Source organism: Tachypleus tridentatus, chromosome 11, assembly GCF_004210375.1.
Source record: "Tachypleus tridentatus isolate NWPU-2018 chromosome 11, ASM421037v1, whole genome shotgun sequence".
In the NCBI taxonomy this organism is placed as follows: domain Eukaryota; kingdom Metazoa; phylum Arthropoda; class Merostomata; order Xiphosura; family Limulidae; genus Tachypleus; species Tachypleus tridentatus.
Genome location: NC_134835.1, coordinates 78,184,609 through 78,208,724, shown reverse-complemented (window position 1 = coordinate 78,208,724; position 24,116 = coordinate 78,184,609). Strand labels below are relative to the sequence as shown.

Sequence of the window (24,116 nt, the reverse complement as noted above, 5' to 3'; positions counted from 1 at the left end):
AATACGAAATAATACCACCAAAGCAACTGATGATTTTTGTAAACTCTAGATTTCCTTTTAGGGATTTAACAGTCCACTCTAGTAGGATATGCTTTAATGGTTTGATTTTACCAACACTGACAGCAAATAAATAGTCCTAGCATAAAGACATCAAACGGTGATGTATTTTACATGAATATATTTTGAAGCTTGTGTATCATCTGTTAATAAGATGTTGACAACAAATGCGACAAAGCAATATAATCTTCATTAAACTCAAGTTGAGGAGGTCATGGTTTGTTTGAGGTCAACTTTTTCAAATCGTTCTGAATATTATGAGCATGTCCTTTCGTGATTACTTCGGTTTTTTTCTCCCTGTGAAACATTATCCAATTTGTCTTTAAGTTTTATATTTTATTTTGCAAGATATTTAGTAGCTAATTTGTCTGACATAATCAGAAGTTCTCCATTGTCATCTGAGAAAAGCAGTAGGAATCTTCAAATTGAAATTTAATTTTATGTTGTATGTGCTTTTGGAGGATGACATCTAGTCAATAGTACCAACTTTCAACTTTTTGACTACTCTTATGTGCTTGTTTTAGTAAGAAGTACAGTCTCAAGCTGCAGAGCATGTTTTGTAGGAAACATAACGAGAAACGCAAATCCTTAAATATACAACCAGGCACGCTAACAACTTCGCTACACCTACATATATAAAAAATAATCTAAACCTTCAACATCTTTGCTAAGATCAAAGTTAGTCAAGAAATAATATATCAGGCAAACAGTGGCACTACCTATATAGGTATGGTTTGGATTGTTCATCGAAATGATATTTTAAATATCTTATCAACAGGTCATCATAACTTTATAATACTACAAAATATTTCCTCTTAGAACAATATCTATGTAATGACTGAGCTGCAAGTTCTAGGAATGTCTGTCAATATCATAGCAAAAAGCTTGAATTCATTGTTCTTTTGGTTATTTTTATTACCTGATAACCTAAAAAAAACAGCAGTGTAAATAAATTCCATTGAGGTGTCATAGTGTCAAACAGAGTATTTGCTCTTATAAATAGCATTAATAACTAGTAGTAATGTTATCAGTACATCATAGTTAGCTTTATTATACATATGTTTGTTGTTGTTTTTTTAAACTGCTGTACAGGGTAAAATAGGAATTACCAGCCAATAACAGATGAACAATAAATACTGCAGTTAAAACTTCATTTTATTTAGAATTTGCTTATAAATATAACCATTCTATGTCTATTGAAACACTGCATTAAAAAAGCGAACAAATAAAGAAAAAACTTTTCAAGAAATTAAATAAATGTGGGTGTGGCTAATATCAATCATTCAAAAACAGTGCAAACAAGATAGGGTGGATGACGTTTGCATCATCTCTACATAATAATACATGCGATTCTTGCATGTGGTAACATACATAAAACTATTTAATCACAATGCTCCCTAGTGGCAAAGTAGTATGCCTTCGGATACTCTTGGTGGGCAGAGCACAAATATCCCTTTGTACACATTTGTGTTTAACTTTAAAACAGTTAATACATTAATTCAATTACATTTGAGTTTAATTTATCCAATTTTTGTTTGACCGTTAACATTCTACTACACTGTGTGTCAGTGCTATTATGTTAAGACGATACAAATAACATCCTACTGTGTTGTGTGCATTGTTTTAAAGGATTAGTGTTATTCATCCCTTTATTTACTTATTTTTTTGAAAAGTTTTTTTCTTTATTTAAATTTTGAAAATGCAATTTCCTATAACATTACTGTGATAATGTACATATATATATATATTTGTAAGTGCATTAAAATTTAAATTAGTTAGATAGTTACCTACCCAGCAAATGAGGCCATATTATCAGAAAATACTTTTTCTGTGGATGTGTTTTCTTGTAGAAAAGTTATATCGAGCTATCTGCTGTGTTCACAGAGGCAAATCGAACCACCCCCCGCTAGTACAGCGGTAAGTCTACGGATTTACAACGCTAAAATCAGGGGTTCGATTCCCCTCTGTGGGCTCAGCAAATAGCCCGATGTAACTTTATTACAAGAAAACACACACGCGTGCGAATCGAACCGCTGATTTTAGCAGTGTAAATCCGAACACTTACCGCTGAGCAGCGGAAAACTAATAGTAATGTAAATAAATGAGTGTGTTAGGCTGAAAATACCTATACAGTAAGTGTCTGTAACTTGTTAATGACGAGTTCGACAATAAATGAACAGCACGTACTTCACTTCTTTTTAAAATAATATATATATATATGTATTCGAAACAAGTTAAATTATGTTTTGTTTTTTTGTTTGTTTTTGAATTTCGCACAAAGCTACTCGAGGGCTATTCTGTGCTAGCCGTCCCTAGCTCAGCAGTGTAAGACTAGAGGGAAGGCAGCTAGTCATCACCACCCACCGCCAACTCTTGGGCTACTCTTTTACAAACGACTAGTGGGATTGACCGTAACATTATAACGCCCCCACGACTGAAAGGGCGAGCATGTTTGGCGCGACGGGGATGCGAACCCGTGACCCTCGGATTGCGAGTCGCACGCCTTAACACGCTGGGCCATGTCGAGCCTGTTAAATTATGTACAAACAATTTTATACTATGGAGATCATAGTTATATCTTAAATACTATACAGTTCTCTTCTTCTTATCAAAAGTCCACTGAGAATTCAGTTGACAAGCTAAACTATTTTTTTCTGTTTTTGCCAGTAGTATCTGTGTAGCGTGAGTTACTGTAATTGTAACTCCAAATTATTAATTCGTATTAATTAAAAGTTGTATCCTGAACTTTTAGGATTCGTCTGCTTTCGTAATTCTCATAATTGTCTGCCTATTACAAAAATCCATACAAGCGGTTTCAATTAGTTTAGAACACTCTCTGACAAAACAAATTGTTCTCTTTGAAACAGTTTGACCATTCATTTCCACAGTGGTTAACTTTACGTTTTCTAACTTTTTTTTTCTGAATGATCTTCTCTTTCGCGTGACTTTACTTTTACTCTGTTTCTGCTTTTCTGGTCACAGCTATTTATACGTTTATCAATTGGGCCTTCAAGGAATCTCCATGACCTTTACATCAATGGGTTGAAAACATAAAATAAATTAATTAGCACTACTAGCTGCACCAAATAGTCGTTTATATCTGTAGAATTGAATCAAACCATGCAAAATATTTTTTCATTTCACCATCAGTTAATGTTTTAAATCGTAAAACCTCTTTGCAGATAACTTTAATATTTTCTATGACTGTAATATGTTGTTTCCAGTTTAATAAATATTCTACTCTTACTTCAAGATTTTGCTCTTTAAATTTTGTAACATCTAGTTAAAATTTATATTTTTGGTAGACAAATATTTACAAGTACAGTTCTCATAAAATTATCAGTTCGCTTTGAATTATTTAATTATCATGTATTCATGTTCTTTATGTTTAAACATGATACATTATTAACTAATTTCTTTATGTATTTTAAGTCATTTTTGGTTATCTCATTATCAGACGTTCTATTATAGATTAACACTGAGTCATTTACAAAACTTTTATTTATTGAACGTAATTTAACTAAAATCATATAAATATAATTAAAACAGTAACGTATCCAAAACTGATCCTTGGGCTGCTCCAGCAGTTAAGCTCATTTCATCACTTAACATATATATTAACTACTTGTTTTTCTACATGATCTCCAAAAAGTGTGGAGCCATAGGTACTTCAGTAACCTTTTTACAGAATGTGTTTCACATACTGTCTTTGTAATTCCAAACAATTTTGGATTAACAACAGAATTACGTCGATCTCTTTCGTGCTCTGACAGTGCCATAAACAATCAGATATCTGAATCTAAGAAAATTTTCAAACAGTCTATGGTTCCAGTCTTTTCAGACACCCTGTATTTAGTATATATAATTTAAACTAACTTAAAACAGTACCTCTTATTCATATCTTATAGTTTTGTGAATAAAAGTTATTGCGAAATCGTCTTAAAACTTTTGAGATATACAGAAAAACTCATTAATTCCTCATTAATCAGTTGATTTAATCCATTAATCACTATAATTACTGCATCTTCTATGTTCATACTTTTACGAAATTCAAATTGAAGATCTGAAAACTTGTTGAATTTTTAGAGTTTTTTCTTTCAGTGATATGACTGGTTAAATAAAACAATAGGACCATAACTGTTCATAAAGTAAGCTTATTTAATATTAAATAAGACTGATAAAAATTATTATTCACTAACGTAATCTATTTCACAACATTACACCTGCCATTCTTGAAATCTGGGAAATACAAATAACGTCTCAACCATTCTTGTCTTTGTGTCCCAGTCGGTTTCGTTCGTTTTGAATTTCGCGCAAAGCTACTCGAGGGCTATCTGCGCTAGCTGTCCCTAATTTAGCAGTGTAAGATTAGAGGGAAGGCAGCTAGTCATCACTACCCATCGCCAACTTGGGGACTACTCTTTTACCAACGAATAGTGGGATGGACCGTCACATTATAACGCCCTCATGGCTGAAAGGGTGACCACGTTTGGTGTGACGAGGTTTCGAACCAGCGATCCTAGAATTACGAGTCGAGTATCCTAACCATCTGGCCATGCCGAACCGTTTCAGTCGGCCTTATGAGTTCTGTTATTTGGTGAAAGGCGTCGCCGGTAATTAATATAGCAGATAGTGTTCGTTGATATCTTGTTATACACTCTGACTTTCCCTCCTAAACTGTTAGAATTAAATTCATGTTTGTACTCAGGAAAATTTCACAAACGACTTGATCAAACTCTTACAATTTATATAAATTACTAACAGCATACAATTTCGAATAAAATTAATATTTACAGTTCTTTATATAATAAATCTATTGTGAGACGCTCACAGCAATGGTAGGATCATTTACAGAAAGAAAAGGGTAAGAAACGTCTGCAAAATATTGTATACAACCCTAAAAATTAATTGTAAAGAGGTAATACTGATAAAGTTCAAAAGTAACCAATAACTTAGCTTATATCCCGGTCGCGCCAAACATGCTTGCCCTTTCAGCTGTGGGGGCGTTATAATGTAACGATCAATCCCACTATTCGTTGGTAAAAGAGTAGCCCAAGAGTTGGCGGTGGGTGGTGATGACTAGCTGCCTTCCCTCTAGTCTTACACTGCTAAATTAGGGACAGCTAGCGCAGATAGCCCTCGAGTAGCTTTGTGCAAAATTCAAAAACAAATAAAACAAACTTAGCTTATATGTTACTAAGTGCTATTTGAATCATTTATAAAAAAATGAACTAGATCGGTCAGTCAATAAAAGAAATACAAGTAACTTTACTATGCTGTTCTATTTGTAGAAATTTTAAATTTGCTCCAAGTTGGTCAGTGTTCATCCATGATGTCGCTCATGAAAGTGTACAAGTCAACAAGTATTGTTCACAGATACAGCACAAAGTTCTTGCTCAGTTAATCGCTGAATTCGGCAAAGGTGATTTACTGCGAAGTTGCAAACCTGCAGATCGGTCTGAAGTTAGAAATATCTGAAAGTATCGTAGTATCGTTTACCAACATCTACTGTCTAAAGGTGAGAAACGTTAGCACAAATAAACAGCCTCAGCTGCGGCGAGAAAGAAAAGCGTCAAGAACCACATGATATGGAGGCAACATTTTGTAGAACAGGACGATTTTTGTTCACCTTCCCCTAGTCAGGCTGAACCTATGAGATTCAAACCTTACACAAAGAAATGATTCCCAATGTCAACCTCAGGAAAGATTACATCTAAGACAAATCATAAGAAACTAATACACAATAAAGCAAAAATCCATATAAACGTCTGAGAAGTGGTTCAGTCAATCTTGTTTATAAGACAGGAAACGATTTCATCCAATTGTCTTCTAAAGGGCTCAGATATCCAATGGAAGAACTTCGGTCAGGTGTTGCAGAAAGCTGTAATTTCAAAACTTCATAATTCAAATCATATATATGCTCAAAATAAAATAACACAATATGTCTAATCATTAATAGTCAATGATTTATACGTGGTAATTTATGGAAAAACTATAATAGCCATACTATGATGTGCAGATAGCCTAGTTACCTTGCGCCATAAAACGCTAAACCAACAACACTATGATATTTGCTATTCTAATAGTTATACCACTGCCAGTGTTTACTATTACTTTGGATTGAAGGACTGAATGTGTTATATAACATTATTAAAAGCATCATTAAAACCCACTCACACGTTAACTGGTTAGTCACCTTCAATACACACTTCCATTTGCACAAAATCGTACATAGCATATTTTAGAGTCCGTGAACTTAACAGATAGCTGATATGGAATCTCGGGTAAAGTATGATACATCTGACTGGGCTGGTTAGTCTGGTCAAGTCAGTATGAAGGAGTGAAGTGGGCCCCAGACCGTCCTGTCTGGGGTTGATGATGTCACTCTCGCCTGTCAATAATAGCAGAAATTATTCAATAACGTGAAACTATAATAATAATTATGACTATAAAAAGCAAAGCTCTTAAGAAATGCATAAACAAACAGAGAAAAGAACTTAATTAAAAACAGACCTATGTATATCAATAGAGAGGACAGACCAATCAGCATGTCTTACTAGAATACATATTAAAGTAACCACTGATTTGCGATCTATTTTTCACCACTTGTTTCTTGATTTTGTTCTTAAAAACGTTCTTTATAGTACGTAACTTGTTCCGTATTTCTCACCTCATATTTAAGCAGTATTACGGAGCATACAGAGCTGGATATGTACTATCTTCAAACAGGTATATCTGACGATCAAGCCAGTTTCATGTTCAATGACATGCGTCCTAATACATTAATGGACTAGTTATGATAAACATTCCACAGAATACCAAAAACTACCATTTTACTAAAGTAATAAAACCAGTACTTATTAGCGGATGGTGCATTATTAATATGAGATTTTCATTGTCGTCTTCACTGGCAATTGTCAGATAAAATATGCTAACGTTTGGCCAATTACACAACGTAACGTTGTAATAAATCAACCATTAACGAACTAATCTGATAATTGTTCGCAATAGTAGTATAGTACGAGACCATAACAGTGGTAACATTGTTATAGGCCAAATTTTATGATAGATTTCACACAATTTACTATTGAATTAAATTTGGAAAAGAAGCTATCGAAGTAACTAGTGTAAGTTATTCAGTCAAACATAAATTACCCATCTAGGATCTGCATATTAGCATAAAAGCATAAAACTTACCATTCTCTCAGCTTTACATAAGTGGGCTGTATTTCTATGGGCTTAGCTTTTGTCTTCTCGCTTTCATCACCATTACTGTTCTTCATCAGCAACTTGTTGGTTTCTTTCCTCAACTCGAGGATCGAACTGGTTGTACACGCCGGCTTTACCTCTTTCCATCACTTCCATGAAATTGTCATCGTCTGCCATGTTTTTCTCTCTTGACCCGAGATCATTTTAACCGCACGACAACTATAAGTTGCAGCTAATCTGTCTCCTAGCAGCCTTTTTTACCAAAACGCTCAACATGCCGTTTTCGCGGGAGAGCAAAATGTGTTTAACAAACATGAATAATACACAATTTTTTTCTGTTTATAACGCGTTCGCACTTTCACAAGGCTAGATGGTTAGGCTTCTAGACTGGGAATCTGAGAGTCGTGAGTTCTAGTCCCCGCTTTACCAAGCAATAATTGTCTACCACGAACACGTGTCACAAGTTTAAGGCTGTCAAAAATAAATTATATACATGAGTCGTAACCAGATCTGTCAAAAAGAACAATTAGAGACGAACAGGAGTGTTGGGGGCCGTCAGGCTCCTGACGCAAACATCCTCCCTGGGCCCCTTTCTATTTCTTTTAACATTTTAAAGAACTTAATAAAATTAGATCTTAAATTAGGACAGCTGCGAGTTTATAAAGAAGGCAAAATCATAAAAGCAGACATTTTTAGTTCACAGTATAAGCGCTAAAATATTTATATTTTTTTAAATTTCGCGCAAAGCTACACGAGGGGTATCTCCGCTAGCCGTCCTTAATTTAGCAGTGTAAAATTAGATGGAAGGCAGTTAGTCATCACAATCCATCACGCACTCTTGGGATACTTTTTTTTTAACCAACGAATAGTGGGATTGATCGTTATATTATAACGCGCCCACGGCTGAAAGTGCTAGGATATTTAAGTGCGACTGCGATTCGAACCTGGGATCTTTAGATTAGGAAGCGAGTGCCTTAACCAGCTGGCCATGCTGGGACATTTCTAAAATGTTAATAAAGTAACAACAAATACCCATTACATCTATAAACGTGCATAATTTTTACTCAAATTATTATTTCAATCATTCCTATTGTGTCAAGCGTCTATGTTCAAACAAAAGCCAAAAAATATACCGTTTATGATTAAATGAAGATGCAGTTTAAAGTGCTTTGCGAGCTTTATGGCATAACCAGCTTTCATTCGCCCGAGTTCCTGGTGCACTTGCTCTACCCTGTCGGCAAGAATGGGGATATTACAAATGGGAAACTAGACAAGAAGATTAAATGGAAAGCAACTAATCAACACCAGTAACGCCAGCTCTTAGGCTATTCTTTTACCAACTATATAATGACATTGTGGCTTAAAAAATAAATATATTCGGTATGATGGGGATTCAGACCCCAATCATTAACCACCAGACGGTGTCAGGCCTGGGATCTTTGTCAGAAAGAATCTCAAACTCTGTTAAAAGAACATTTTTGTCGTTTTTATAACTTGACCTTTAAAACTAACAAAACTTATTTGATAATTACGGTTTACATTGAGTCAAGAAACACACAGTTACAACTTTACAAATAAAATTAGTCAATCATACCAGAACAGCCAACCAAACTTCACCAATAATTCAAATATAATATTAATTCATTACCTACCTTTGTTTTTAGATTAAAACATCTACCCCAAAGATTAGCATTTACTTTCAGCTTCACTTACCGTCTTTATCTGTACCATATTGACCTTTTATTCTAACTATTATCTAAGAGGTAAAAAAGCAAAACAAGTGGATTACATACATAATTTTGATCTATAGAAAGCAGACACTAATAATACAATCAAATTTAAAGAATATTTGTACTATAAGAATACAAATACGTAAAACACCTGAACAAATAATGAGAAAAATATAACTAAGTTGTAACAATGAAAGCTAACAACGATTTTAGTAAATAAAAATTAATTTATGAAGAAAAAGCACGAACATTAATAACAGTGCACGAAATTTTTATTTTCGTAGCACCATTTAAATTTTTATCGTAAATATCTACGTCAGTAATGAATCATCATTAATAAGTAAGAACAAAAAATACTTTATGTTGCTTACCTCTGTGTGCAACAACTTCACAAAAAAACTTGTAAGTGTGAGTACAACTTCTACCACTCAATTTAAACCCTAAGGAAGGAGTTATGGAACCACATGATTGAGTGAAATTACTAGGCTGACCTTTTGCCCACAATTCATCAAGAAGATAAGATGTAGAATTTTTTCTCTGGACATATGCAAGACTCCCATCATCATATTTCCAAACTCCTTCATTCTTCTCGTCAACTAAGCCTATCCAAACATCCTGCATTTCCATTTTTATTAGCGACGTTAGAAACTCCCATGTAAAAAGGTTCATCTTAGCCAGTATTCCATTTTCTTTCTCACATAACATTCTGGCACTATGAAAATCTGTCGTAATTTGAACTAATTTGTAGCAGGTGTTGTTGAAGTTTACATAATCTATGTAGCATTCTGGAAGGGAAGTCATATTATTCACATACACTGAATATTTGAAAAGGAAAAACAAAATATTTTATGTCTATAGTACTGAATTAAAATATTTAGTAGAATCCTCATATTGCGGCCCCTAACTTTAAGAGAATTTGTAAACCGTTCAAAATAATATAATTTCGTGATTACTTCCGTTTATATTAGTTACTGTAATAATAGTGAAACAGTATCTATAGGTTTTCGATGAAATATAAAGACATTTAAAACAAGTAGATTTAGAACTGGTGTTATGAAGTAGATGAATCCTCAAATTTCATTTACAACGGAAGAGACACTTAATGAGTAACTCTACACGTTCTATACACTGTATTGCAATACGAATATACAAATTTACAAACAGTCTTATTAGTTATGGACTAGTATATCTAATTATTTTCACTATTAAAATTCAACATGATCGTGCCTTCCCCATTATATGATTTGGTTTGTTAATTTTGAATTCCACGCAAAGTTACCCAAGGGCTAATTTGGCAGTGTAAAACTAGAGGGAAGGCAGCTAGTCATCGCCACCCACCGCCAACTCTTGGGATACTCTTTTACCAACGAATAGTGAGATTGACCGTCATATTATAACGCCTCCACGGCTGAAAGGGCGAGCATGTTTGGTGTGACGGGGATTCGAATCCGTGACCCTCAGGTTATGAGCCAGGTGCCTTAACCAACTGGCCATGCTGGGCCCCCTTCTATGATAATAGGGATAAATAATCTCTACTTGTTGTGTTTTTGTTGTTGTTTTTTTAGAAAATGTATTTGAAGAGTAAGCGTATAGGAAGTAGTAGCTTTGTTAAACCACAGTATACGTTTACATTTGTAGAAATTGATTATTCCTATTTTTAGGCTATCTGTTCTCTGCTACCACGGGTATCAAAACTCGGTTTTTAGCGCTGTAAGTCTGCAGACATGCCGCTGTGCTACTGGGTGACAAAATGTTTATCTATATATTACTAGTAAGTTCCCATGTTTATTAATTTATTCCGATAAGACTACGACAATGATTTTATTATTATTATGTTTCAAAGTTAACTAATTCGATATTCCCCAGTGGGTCAGGAGTAGATTTACGGATTCGCGTCCCTAAAATACGAGGTTCAATAAAAAACAAACAACTAAGTCATACTAATTAATAAGGAATGATTTTAAACAGAGGAAAACAAAAACAACTCTTTTTATAAATTGCATCTAACAAGAACTTCTATCCAGCACTATTTTTCTTTATACAGGCCACGAATTTTTCTTTAAGTTCAGTTTGTTTCAGAATATTAAACTACGCGGTATATGCTACCGATAAATGAAAGTGAAATAATATTTTTCCACTAGAAGGTGTGATTACACAAAATTAAAATAGTTACAGTATGATTATTGTGATGCTTAATTATATGTTTTAGCTGAAAGATCCAGGACTTCCAAGGTTTGGCATTAAATCTCTGGAAAAAATATTAAGTAATTGTTTAGTATCAAAATATAAAAGCTTTTCTATCTTGCAGGATGATTATATTCAATTGTATATCGTAAAGGAAGGGCCTGGCATGGTCAGGTGGGTTAAGACGTTCGCTTCGTAATCTGGGGGGTCGCGGTTTCGAATTTTCCGTCTCACCAAATATACTTGCCATTTCAGCCGTAAAGGCATTATAATGTGACGGTCAATCCCACTATAAGCTGGTAAAAGAGTAGCCCAAGAGTTGGCGGTGGAAGGTGATGACCAGCTGTCTTCCCTTTAGTCTTACACTGCTAAATTAGGGACGGCTAGCGCAGATAGCCCTCGTGTAGCTTTGTGCAAAATTCAAAAACAAACAATCTTACTGGAAATTATCTTTTGATTTCTCAAATAATTAAAATTAAGAAAAGGTAAAAAATTAGCTTACCACTCTGCGTAGCAACTTCACAGATAAATTTATAAACGTTAGTACAATTTCTGCTAGCCAGTTTCAGTCCTAAAGAAGGTGATAAAGATCCGCAGGATTCTTTGCCTGAATGTTCGTTAGGTTGGTCTCTTGCCCACAATTCCTCCACAGGATAAGAAAAACCTGGACTCTTGTGCAGATAGGCTAGATCTCCATCAACATCTCGCCAAACTCCTTCATCCTGTAAGTCCGTTATGCCTACCCATACATCCTGAGTGTAGTTTATTAATTTCGACATAAAAAACTCCCATGAAGAGAGATTCGTCACCTTGGCTAATGTTCCCCCTTCTTCTTCACAAAACACCAAAGCATGATGAAAGGTTTTCGTAAAGTGAAACAGTTTGTAACAGGTACCAGTGTGAAGCTCGTATCCCGGCGGACATTCTGTAAATATATAACACCTATTTGATTATCTGTTATTCGATGATTACTTTATCACTGTAAAACCTCTGCACATTTTAATTTCTTTTAAATAGATAATACTGAAAGTTAATTGCACGTGTCAAGAGCTGTGTTCCAGGTCCCATGCTGCTTTTGGAAATACACTATTGCCATCGTCAATTACCCACGCTTATGATTGCGCAATGTGACTCAACACCGTAATTTCTATTGCAACAATATTCTCTGAAGGATGGAGAGATCTATATTAAAAGACAATTCTTGAAAGTGTTCCACAGACACTTCAATATGTGTGGATATTAGCTTTCAAGACCAAACTAGAAAAGCAAAATTTCATCTGGGCTTTATTGGGAGAGTTGACAGGTTTGTGATTGGATGAGGTTGTTATATTTCCAGTTTATTTTATCATCTTTCTTACGAAAACAACTGCTCATTTCGAAGTGTAACTGGAAGCTGGTAAGTTTCAGCTTCAAATCCTTATTTATTAAATTATTAATGTTAATCTGAGATATGGCCAACTTCATCTTAATGACTTTTCGTGTTGGAGATTTTTTTTTTGTGTCCGTAGCTGTCACCATTTTAGATTAAGGCTTTGATGCAGATTGTTTTGGAATGTGATTATGAATCATGTTGATGTCCAAAGACGTTCTACATCTCAAATTGTTATACTTCTGTTAGGAATATTGAAAGTTTCATTCTTCTAAAAGTAATGCCATTCAGATCCATAGCGTTTTAAATATATATATATATATATATGTTCAAATATTCTTTTTATAAAAGGATTGTTGTATTATTTCCTATTTATAATTTTACACGCAGTGGTACTGCACTGTTGAATTAGTCATGTGTTAGCACTGAATCAAATACATAAGTGCTAGCCATGTTGCTCGTGGCGACACACTTTCACCTATAACAAGACATCGCTGCATTAGCATTTCAAATCTACTTATAAAGTGCCATTTACCCCTTGTCTATAATATTAATAGTAATCACAACAGATTAATACTTCACATAATTTTATCCTCAGTTTTTAGCTATATATATAAACTTTACCACGGGATTGGCTAAGTCACATTAAAATTATTCAAAATGAATGTAGTATAAAAAAGAACAAACAATATTTAAATAACACAAACGAACCAATCTCCAGTATTTTGTACGATACTTGAAATTTAGTGATTGTTATTTTTCAAAGAGATTCACGGCACAGACTTATCGCAACAGGAGATAAAAAATAGTCCGTAAACACATTAAAATATCAAGCAGATTCTGTCATCGGAACAAACAGCATCAGTGATTATTTTTTAAAAAAAATTTAATGCATTTTATACAATGCAAATAATTTTACGCCCGGCATGGCCAAGCGTGTTTAGGTGTGACACTCGTAAACACATCACATTAAATTCATTAATAGTTTCCCTTACCCATTACGGCGTTTTCTAACTGTATTAACTGTTAGAGTAAAATCATTCTGTTTACCAACTTCACGTACCATTGACAACTCAACAATATAAATATTCTAAACATAATAGGTCCATATGAGTTTGTTTGTTTGGTTAATATGAGAGAAAATTTTAAGTATATATCTAATACTGTTGTTGTTGTTTAGGATGAAAAATTATTTTTGATTCTTGATGACGTGAAACCCTCTTGAAATAAAAATTTATCTCAGAATGGCTAGTATGGGTATTAACACTTTTACTAATAAAACATAGAACAACGCTTCGACCTTCCCAGCTCATCTTCAGGTTAACAGCAAAGAGAAAGTTCGTAACTGACCGTTGCCGTACCGTTAGGAACGAGAGTATAAAAGGGTACCAGATTGTAGGGGACGATGCAGTTAGATGTTAGGTTATTAATTAGTATAGATATAAAGGTGTTGCTTTATATTGGTTTAATTTTGGTTTTAGTTGTTGTGTAACTAGGGCTTCTTTGATTTTGCGATTGTTTATATTTGTTTCCCTACATAGAATCTGGGTGTTTTCTATGGTTATGTTATGTTTATTTGAGTTGCAGTGTTAAAAACGTGTGAAGGTGTTTTTGTTGTGTGTTCTTTGAATCTAGTCTCAATTTTTCTGTTTGTTTCTCCAATATTTATATATATAATATCAATATATCCAATGTGATAGAAGTCGTGGCAGTTATTGCATTGTATTTTATAATTAATGGCCTAAGTATGGGGAATCCCGTGGCACCAGTTCTAACCAACATTTTTATGACACAGATTGAATCATAAGCGTTCAATTCAGCCTTACATTCCCTACTATACTGGTACAGATATGCTGATGATACAATCGCTGGATTCACATCTATAGAACACACACTTAGTTTTTTTTCAATCACGTTAACTCGATACACCCCAACATTACGTTCACCTGTGAACAGGGAAAAATCTAACCAAATAGCATTTCTTAACCTCAAGATAATAAAAACCGACACACAATTCCAAATAGAAAACCACAGAAAAATCACCCATACTGGACTATACATTCCCTGAGACTCAGCACATAAAACAGAACAAAAACTGAACATATTAAGAAACCAAATAATCACAGCTACAAAACTATGCTCACTCGATAAAAAACACTTCATCAACATCAACAAATTTTCTCCAAAAACTGTTGAAAAAATTACACGTACAAACCTAGATCAACAACAAACAAACAACAATAAATCCCAAGATACAATAAACTACGAAACTACAAAACATTATACTGCTGCATACCATATGTTCCCGACATCAGCAAAAAAATAACCAACATTTGGGGAAAAAAACTTATAACAAAACACAACATTCCAGTAAACACCAAATGTATTCAAAAACCAGGTACAAAACTAAAGTCCATCCTATGTAAAAACTACACTAACAAACACAACACCAACGTTATTTGTAAAATACAGTGCAAAAACTGCCACGACTTCTATATTGGAGAAACAAACAGAAAAGTGGAAACTAGATTCAAAGAACAATAAAAAAACACCTTGATACGTTTTTGAACACTGCAAATCAAATAAATACAACATAACCATGGAAAACACCCAGATACTACTGTATGTAGGGAAACAAATATAAACAATCGCAACATCAAAGAAGCCTTACTTATACAACAATTAAATCCAAAATTAAACCAATATAAAGAAACACCTTGATACATATACTAATTAATAACCTAACATTTATGTTCAACGCCCCCTACAGTCCGGTACTCGTTTATACTCTTTTCGCTAAGAGATGTGCCCGGCAACGGTCAGTTGCAAACTCTCTCTTTGTTAACCTGAAGATGACCTAGGAAGGTCGAAACGTTGATCTCTGCTTCATTAGTAAAATTGTTAATACCCATACTAGCCGTACATGATGAAAAATTAGTTTTTGTTACTTACATTAAATAATACACCATTAAGTGAGTGATAGATAATGGCGTTTTTAGTGACTTAGGTAAATAACTGTTCTAGTTGAGTAAAAATTAATAACTACAATTCACTATAGTGCACTAACACAGAACTAACCATAATATTTAATGCATGAAGTATTGGCTTCTCTCTCGATACAAATAATAAATCCACGAAATACTTAGCATATTAGTAATAATTGTTTTATCTACCCTTACCTGTATCGAAATGTTTCCCTTCACAAATAAGGTACTGTTCAGATCTGCAACTCATATCAATTAGCTTGAAACCTCTGGTTGGATCAGAAGCTACGCAGTCTTCATTGAAACCAATACCTCCTCCAGGTTCTGATTTCATCCACAATTCAGGAATAAAAGGTGCATCCTCCCCATCGATAAATTTCCAAACTGCTTCTCTTTCCTCATCTGTCATTCCAACCCAATATCCAAGGGTGTAGTTCAAATCTGTCAAAATCATACGGTGTAAATGGTCCCCAATTGTTTTGTTAATGACCTTGGCAAGATGGCCACCATACGTATTGCACACTTCGTTGCTGCTCCAGAAATCAGTCTTCACATCAACGAGAAAAAAACACTTGTCTCCAAACATGTTTGATTCTGAGCAATCTATTCAAAGTTAAAATAATTTAGTTTAAACACAATAGGTCTCGAAATGGTTAAGCAAGACACATCATGATTTGGGGCTTCGCTGGTGCATTCACGCAGTAGACTTAGAAAATACACATTTTCTCAAAACAATATGTAAATAAACATGGACACATAATATTAACATCTTTTGAATTATATCAAAATGAACATTTATCATTTGTAAAGTATCATACTGAAGAAGAAGAAGCCATATTTAATATAAGTAAATTGTCATATACCAGAAAGACACCAGTTGGACTGGTAAGATCTGTGTTTAGGATGTGATGATTTTAAAATCTTTAAAATAACTAATTAGAAAGGTTTGTTAGACAAAAGAAGACTTAATTTAAACAGCTTTTAAGATTAAGAGACCCATTTACGGAATTTATTTGCTAAAAGAAAAAGACAACTATCTGCTATACAAAAAACACACGTGAAGACAGTCAAAGTATAGCTAAACAGAGAACAGACGACAAGACAGCCAGAATACAGCTATACAGAGAACACACGACAAAACACCCGCAGTATACTTAGCCATTTTTTTTATTTTTCTAAAATTGGAATCTTAAATAGGAAAACAACCTGTATAAAATTAAAAACTGTTAGGTTTTGTGTGGAAATTACTCACTCACCTTTAAAAAATTAAAAGAAACTTTATAAAATGTACAAATGTGTTTTCATTCTTTGTTTTTATTAATGCTAAAGAAGATATTACCAACAACTGTGAAGATTGTACACAATCCTAATTTCTAAATTTGTTTAAAATTCATGTGAACACAACCTTGATTGTCGTAAACAGAGTAGACAGAAAAAACTGTGCATATTAAATTGTGTAGGAAATGTTTGTTTTGAATTTCGAGCAAAGTTACCAGAGCTATGTCTGCGATAGCCGTCCCTAATTTAGTAGTGTAAGACTAGAAGGAAGGAAGCTAGTCATTACCACCCACCGCCAACTCTTGGGTCACTCTTTTGCTAAGGAATAGTGGGATTGACCGTCCATTATAACGTCCCGACGGCTGAAAGAATGAACATATTTGGTGTTACAGGGATTCAAACCCGTGACCTTCAGATTGCGAGTCAGTGCTTTAATCACCTGGCCATGCTGAGCCTTGTCAGGATCTTCAGTATTAACAAGTTCATCAACAAAATGATATCATTACATAAACCCATGGTGCACCAATGACTTGTTAATTGTTATTACTGTATTGCTTAAAAGTATTTGTACCGGAGTTGTTAAAACTTAACTGTTGTTAAATGTGTATTCTCAGACATAATTTATGTGATTCTATTGTCATATTTCCACGATCTCCCCCTACTGACTCTCTGCGCCCCCTTCGAATGATGGCGCCCCAGAGTTTGGGCATCAGGGACGTAAGCAACGTTTTCTTGAACATTTTAAAGTACAATATTATTTTTTATGGAATGGATAAACATTTCTTAAGTAGGTTCATTTGCTTGTTTTATAGCAAAGCCACATTATGTATCCTTTGAGGAGAATCTAACCAAGGTTCATAATGTTGAGTTTGTAAAACTACTGCTGTTCCACTGGTAGGTTTTAGCATCAAAAATCTCATCATGATAATGTCATAAAACAAATATGTAAAAACATTACAATATAAAAGATTTTAAACAAATGGTTTTGAAATCTAAACTATTTTACAATGTTAAACTCGAACCTAGTTGTGTATCCTAGTACGTACCAGTAAAACCTTGACAAACAGTTCTTTATGATTTCACAGGTATTCATAACGTAATTTAAGGTATCAACTATCTTTCTATTCTTTTTCTGAGAATGTAGATTTTAGTCATAAAAATATTAACGTACGTTCCGCACAATAACATTATAATAAAGAAAATTACTAACATGTCAGGTTTATAAACAATATTAATTGCTTTGTGCAATATACAGGGTTAAACTTTAAAAGTGGAAAACATGTTTATGGATGAATTGTAGACAATATAATACTATAAAATCACAAACTATTGAGAAGTCAAAATCTATTTCCATTTATTTACGTACTCACTTGATAAGTTGCTATGAATACGAGTTTCGCAAATTCCTTTTCTGTTTCTCGAGCACTGGAAATCATGTAGTTTACCCCATAGATTCATGAATGCACAATTAGAGAAGTTTTTTGCTCCATTGTCCGGTTCACCAGGTGCCCACATACTTATGTCAAAGGTGAACGGTTCTCCGTCAATATACTGGAACAACCTCTCTTTGTCATTATCAGTTATTCCAACCCAAAATGGAAAGTTCAATTCATCTGTCAAACGAGATATGCTTGTGTTAAGCATATCCACCATGTCTTGATTCCGAATTTTAGCAAGCCGCCATTCATGCTCTTCACATAGCTTCAAAGCGCGTGTAAATGGTAGAGGTCGTTTAATGAACTGAAAACACGTTCCGAGAAGGTCATATTGCCTTGGATAGCAGACTGTAAGGAAACTATTATTCAAAAAATGCGAAATATTATTTCTAGCTTATTGGTTTTAAACAACAATATTTGTAGTTCTTTAAGTGAGGTTAATTTTGAATTCCGCACTGCTATAAACCATAAAGGTCAAAATAAAGACATCAAGCCGGACTGCTACATCATATTTTCTGACCATTCTCACTTAGATCGCACTATATTGGCATTTCTTTTAGTTTTTGTTCACTTCGTTACATATGATTTGGTGAAATATTTCAATCGATGTATTTTTTGCATGTCTAATTTCAGTGTTTGTTTGATGTTAAGCACAAAGAAACACAATGTACTGTGCTCACTGCGGGTATCCAAGACTGTTATGACAAATTCATAAGACTTGCCGCTGAGCTACTAGAAGGAAAGAATGTTATTGTTTATTTGTTGTGAAACACAAAACTACATAATGGACTATTTGTGTTGCGCTTACTACGGAGAATCAAAGCCTGAATTTTGGCGTCCAAGGTCTAGGGATTTATTGCTCAGCCACAGAAAAACATGACGTTACTGTTTGTGCTTGAATTCACCAAAAGTTACTACAGGGTTATTATCGCTAACCGCCCGAATTTAAAAGTGATAGAATAGAGGGAAGTAGGTTACTCAACACCATCCACCGCTAACTCTGGGTCCACTCTTTTACCAACGAATAGTGGGATTGACTGTATCGTTATAACAACCCCAGGCTTAAAGAGCGAGTTTATTCGGTGACGATTATTCGAACCCGCAACCCGAATATTGCGAGTGTATTGTCTAACAACATAATTTTAGAGAGTCACAACAATTGTCAGTCATTCTTACATTGTCCACTTGAGGGCGCTATTTATTTCAACGAGTGATATTATAATTTTGCATTGTGATTACATATATCACAATGCATAAAATATATAGTAACATGGATCAACTAAAAAGAGATTTACAGCAAGTTACACCATAGCGATGATAAGCAAACCTCGGCATTTTGTAACAGGTAAACAACCACAAACACAAAGATTAATGACAAAAACAGTGACTCAGGCATCAGTGCCCCATACAGAACTCCTTCAACGTAATATCAGTTCTGCCGCAGCATACCTAGAAAATGAAACAAATGTTCGTGCTATACCATACGAAGGTATACCGGTCAAGTCGTAGGATGTAGGACGTGTGAATTTCTGTGCGATCAAATTGTTTATACAGGTACTGGGTACTGGCGTCCTCATACATTAGATGAGTCATGGAGGGCATGCAGAGAGGGTGCGTGTCTTTAAACAGACCAGTCTTATTTGAATTATTGTACTTGTTTGTTTATTTGGAATTAAGTACAAAATCACACATTCAACTATTTGTGGTTTGACCACCGCCAGTATCGAAATCCGGTTTCTAATTATTCTATTTATTAAATCTTTTTTATGATTGTTTTTCATGGCTATTCAAACATTCTGGGGCCTGGCATGGCCTAGCGCGTAAGGCGTGCGGCTCGTAATCCGAGGGTCGCGGGTTCGCGCCCGCGTCGCGCTAAACATGCTCGCCCTCCCAGCCGTGGGGGTGTATAATGTGACCGTCAATCCCACTATTCGTTGGTAAAAGAGTAGCCCAAGAGTTGGCGGTGGGTGGTGATGACTAGCTGCCTTCCCTCTAGTCTTACACTACTAAATTAGAGACGGCTAGCACAGATAGCCCTCGAGTAGCTTTGTGCGAAATTCCAAAAACAAACAAACAAACAAACATTCTGGATGTTATAATTGTAGTATAATCGATTTCGTATTAACAAAGTGTATTTTTATAAGCAAGAAATTCAGAGTAAGACTAAACGTATTTATGAAAGGCTTAATTTATTTTTAAGTACGTATTTTTAGAAAACAAGCAAAATCTGCTTACAAGATTGCACGCTTTCGAAACATTACAAGTATTGTAAAAAATAATTTTGTTTCCTAGTTTTCCGACAGGATATCATTCTGGCTCGTAACGATTGTTTGTTTGTTTTTGAATTTCGCGCAAAGATACTCGAGGGCTATCTGTGCTCGCTATCCCTCATTTAGCAGTGAAAGACTAGAGGGAAGGCAGCTAGTCATCACCACCTACTGCCAACTCTTGGGCTACTCTTTTACCAACGAATAATGGGATTAAGCGTAAGATTATAACGCCCTAAGGCTGAAAAGTCGAGCATGTTTAATGTGATGGGCATTCGAACCCGCGACCCTCAGATTACGAGTCAACTGTCTTAACCACCTGGTTATGTCGGGTCCAGGTACGTAATGACACTAAAGACATAGTCTTGTCTTCTCGAGTTCGCAGTTATGCGATCACAGCAAAATTACAGCCCAGCCTTGTTGTACGTTTATGATACCACATTGTTTTATGTCCTATTTCCGAGTATTTCGGCTGTAAGCTTAATAAAGTTATAAATTAGGGTTCAAGTTCACTTTGGCGATACAGTTTTACAGCTTTGTGTTCTGCCTCATGCTGCGTAGCTGTAAGCATATAACCTTAAAAATCGGAGTTCGATTTCTGCGGTAGCACAGAATAAATAAGTCATTGAGAAAACTTGCGCTTAACAAACAAATTTTAAACTTGCTAAGTTTTCATTGGCATTGTAGCTTTCTAACCATATTCAATCTGTCTTACTGGATAATATATTTTGGGAAGCAGATCTGGTAATTTAAAGATAATTTTATATATAGCATGAAATTATCCCTATTTGTCCTTACCTTGTATTGCATCTCGGACAAAAGAACTTAAGTAAATGAAGACCCCCAACAATAAACAATAAATATGTTGCCTTTTACCCATCTATTTCTTGAGGTGGTTATGTTGTAAAGCGGAGAGTATTACCATAAGTCTGGACTGAATTAATCTTTCAAATGTCTGAAAATGGTGTATATTATATATATATACAGGAATACATATTTATGTATCATGGCAACAGTCATGTCATGTTACACTGTTTCCTAGTATTCTAGTTATTATTTACTATGTTTACTTTTCGTATACTAATGCCGTATTTCTTTCACCTCCTTAGTATTACAACGTATAAAAGCCTCTCTAAATTTACTTTGAAAATAATTACTACTGTTGTGATTAATCCCTCCGGATCTGTGTTCTTAATGTCGTATTTAAACAGATCTTTTTTTTTACTATTTTCTGATAGATCCATTAATATTTATAATGTTTACTTTTTATAACACCAAACGCTATCTGATCTGGGCTTTTATGTATGAGTGTCTAAAAGACCGCTACATATTGATCTCAATTACTGACTTCCATCCTATTATTTATAATGTTGGTTGTTTCTTTTGCTGGGAGCGTAAATAAATACTTCAGAAAAGTATTTTTTATTGGTTGATATATTATAGCGAAGTTGGCACGGTTTGGTTATTATTAAGCGCAAAGTTACCTGTGCTCTGTCCACCACAGATATCGAAATACGAAGTTTAGGGTCTTAAAATTTCCAGTTAACATTTAAAACAGTCGCTTTTCATACTTTAAAACCCATCTGGTAATGGTTTCTGCCATTTTACAAAAAACGTTCAATTCGACAACTCATGAAAACACAGTAACGTGTTAGTAAAAGCAAGGATCGCTTTACGTGAATTAAAGGCCCGGCATGACTTGGTGGTTAAGGCACTCGACTCGTAACTTAAGGGTCGCGGGTTCGAATTCCTGTCACACCAAACATGCTCGCCCTTTTAACCGTGGGGGTGTTATAATGTCACGGTCAATCCCACTATTCGTTGGTAAAAGAGTAGCTGCCTTCTCTTTAGTCTTAAACTGCTAAATTACGGACGGCTAGCGCAGATAGCCTTCGTGTAGCTTTGCGCGAAATTAAAAAAAAAATCAAACCAGTTTTGATGCAGATAAATTATATACTTCTATATTCAATCGTAAATATATATTAGTATATACTTCACCACTTCACCTCAGTTATAGCTTTTAACACACGCAATTTTCCAGCAATCTTTTCAAATAGGAAACCATATTTGCTGACGAAAAATATAATTTGAGAACGTTAGTAAGACCTATAGCAACAATATATAACGTGATTCAATAATAACAAACTGTAAACAATGTTTTGTACATACTGTAGATTGTAGAACAAATCTAGCGCAACAATATTTTTATTTACATTGTCACTGTATAATTACGGTGGGCTCAGGATATATAGTCCAAAGTGGCTTTGCTATAAGAAAACATAAACATATGCTATAATTAACACAAATTTGTTTTGTTGTTTTTTTTTTGCACAAGTACTCCTTAGTTTTGTTCTTTAATAATAACGACCCAACATTCCCAATTAACTTTGCTACTGGGCGTTCCAGTCTTACTTTGAAAGTAAAATAGAGTTAATTTCGAGATACAGTTTGTTTAGTTAATAACAATGAACTGCAACAACATTTGTTGTATAGATGAAAATAACATGGCATGTCGCTACTTTCACTCGTAACGTTGCAAATAAACAAAGATCTCTCCTTATCTCCCTGGTTGATTCATTAAATTACAATGCCATTCCTCTAAGTCGATGTAAGTTCTGTGTTTTAAATAGCTGAGTGACACGTATACAATTATTAGAATGATCTGACAATAAAAGTCACGATATGTAAGCATTTTAAGTATTAAACGAAGTCTAAGAAAGTGTAGAATACATTCAGATTGTACGATTAAAGAACAAAAATCACATGCAAATACAGAATTTACGAAATAAGAAAAAAAAGAAGAGATAAATAGAAAGAGAAAATCACAAGACAGACCAACTTTACAAAAGTTAAAGCTTAAGGTAATACTTGACGGTCAATCCCACTATTCGTTGGTAAAAGAGTAGCCCAAGAGTTGGCGGTGGGTGGTGATGACTAGCTGCCTTCCCTCTAGTCTTACACTGCTAAATTAGGGACGGCTAGCACAGATAGCCCTCGAGTAGCTTTGTGCGACAGTGGGATTGACTGTCACATTATAACACCCCCACGGTTAAAAGGCGAGCATGTTTGGTGTGACAGGAATTTGAACCCGCGATTCTCGGATTACGAGTCGAATGCCTTAACCACCTGGCCATGCCGGGCCCACATCAATACTAGTAGTGAATTTTGTATCAAAATCTATATATGCTGGTTATTACTTTGGAACAAACATTGACTGTAACCTAGTTCGATAGTTTAAAGTTATAAAGTTTAATTAAGATGATTTGCTTAACTATCACTTGTATGAATATCGTAAAATCATGTCCGAAGAAAGAACATTAGAACAACATAGTACATCTCCTAACTTCTAGTAATGCCAGGACCGGCGCTGCGGCAGGACCTGATTATCCATTAGGTACTGAGCCTGGGCCAACGAAATGTATTGAAATAGTAACATGTTATAAGAAAAGGGCAATGACGATTTGACATAAAGCTATGAGGCCCACAGGACTTTAAACTTCGTTTACGAAGAGATACATCGAAAGATACTTATCCTACTAGTATAGCCTAGTTTGTATAATGTATATGCGAAGAATAATATGTAAGATCCAAGGTCGGATTAA

At 34.6% G+C, this 24,116-nt stretch overlaps 1 protein-coding gene and 1 long non-coding RNA gene across 2 annotated transcripts; both read right to left on the bottom strand.

Moving 5' to 3' along the window:
* Positions 1–5,105: 5,105 nt before the first annotated feature.
* Positions 5,106–9,136, bottom strand: LOC143232546 (uncharacterized). The gene is made up of 3 exons (XR_013017585.1): positions 6,728–9,136; positions 6,235–6,448; positions 5,106–5,938 (listed from the first exon to the last, which is right to left on the bottom strand). It is a non-coding gene; the product is annotated as an uncharacterized LOC143232546 (long non-coding RNA).
* A 151-nt stretch (positions 9,137–9,287) lies between these two features.
* Positions 9,288–21,444, bottom strand: LOC143231540 (macrophage mannose receptor 1-like). The gene is made up of 5 exons (XM_076466060.1): positions 21,313–21,444; positions 18,182–18,595; positions 15,729–16,136; positions 11,683–12,105; positions 9,288–9,781 (listed from the first exon to the last, which is right to left on the bottom strand). Exons 1-5 carry the CDS (start codon positions 21,392–21,394, stop codon positions 9,330–9,332), a joined length of 1,779 nt encoding a protein of 592 aa, XP_076322175.1. The 5' UTR covers positions 21,395–21,444; the 3' UTR covers positions 9,288–9,329.
* Positions 21,445–24,116: the final 2,672 nt, after the last annotated feature.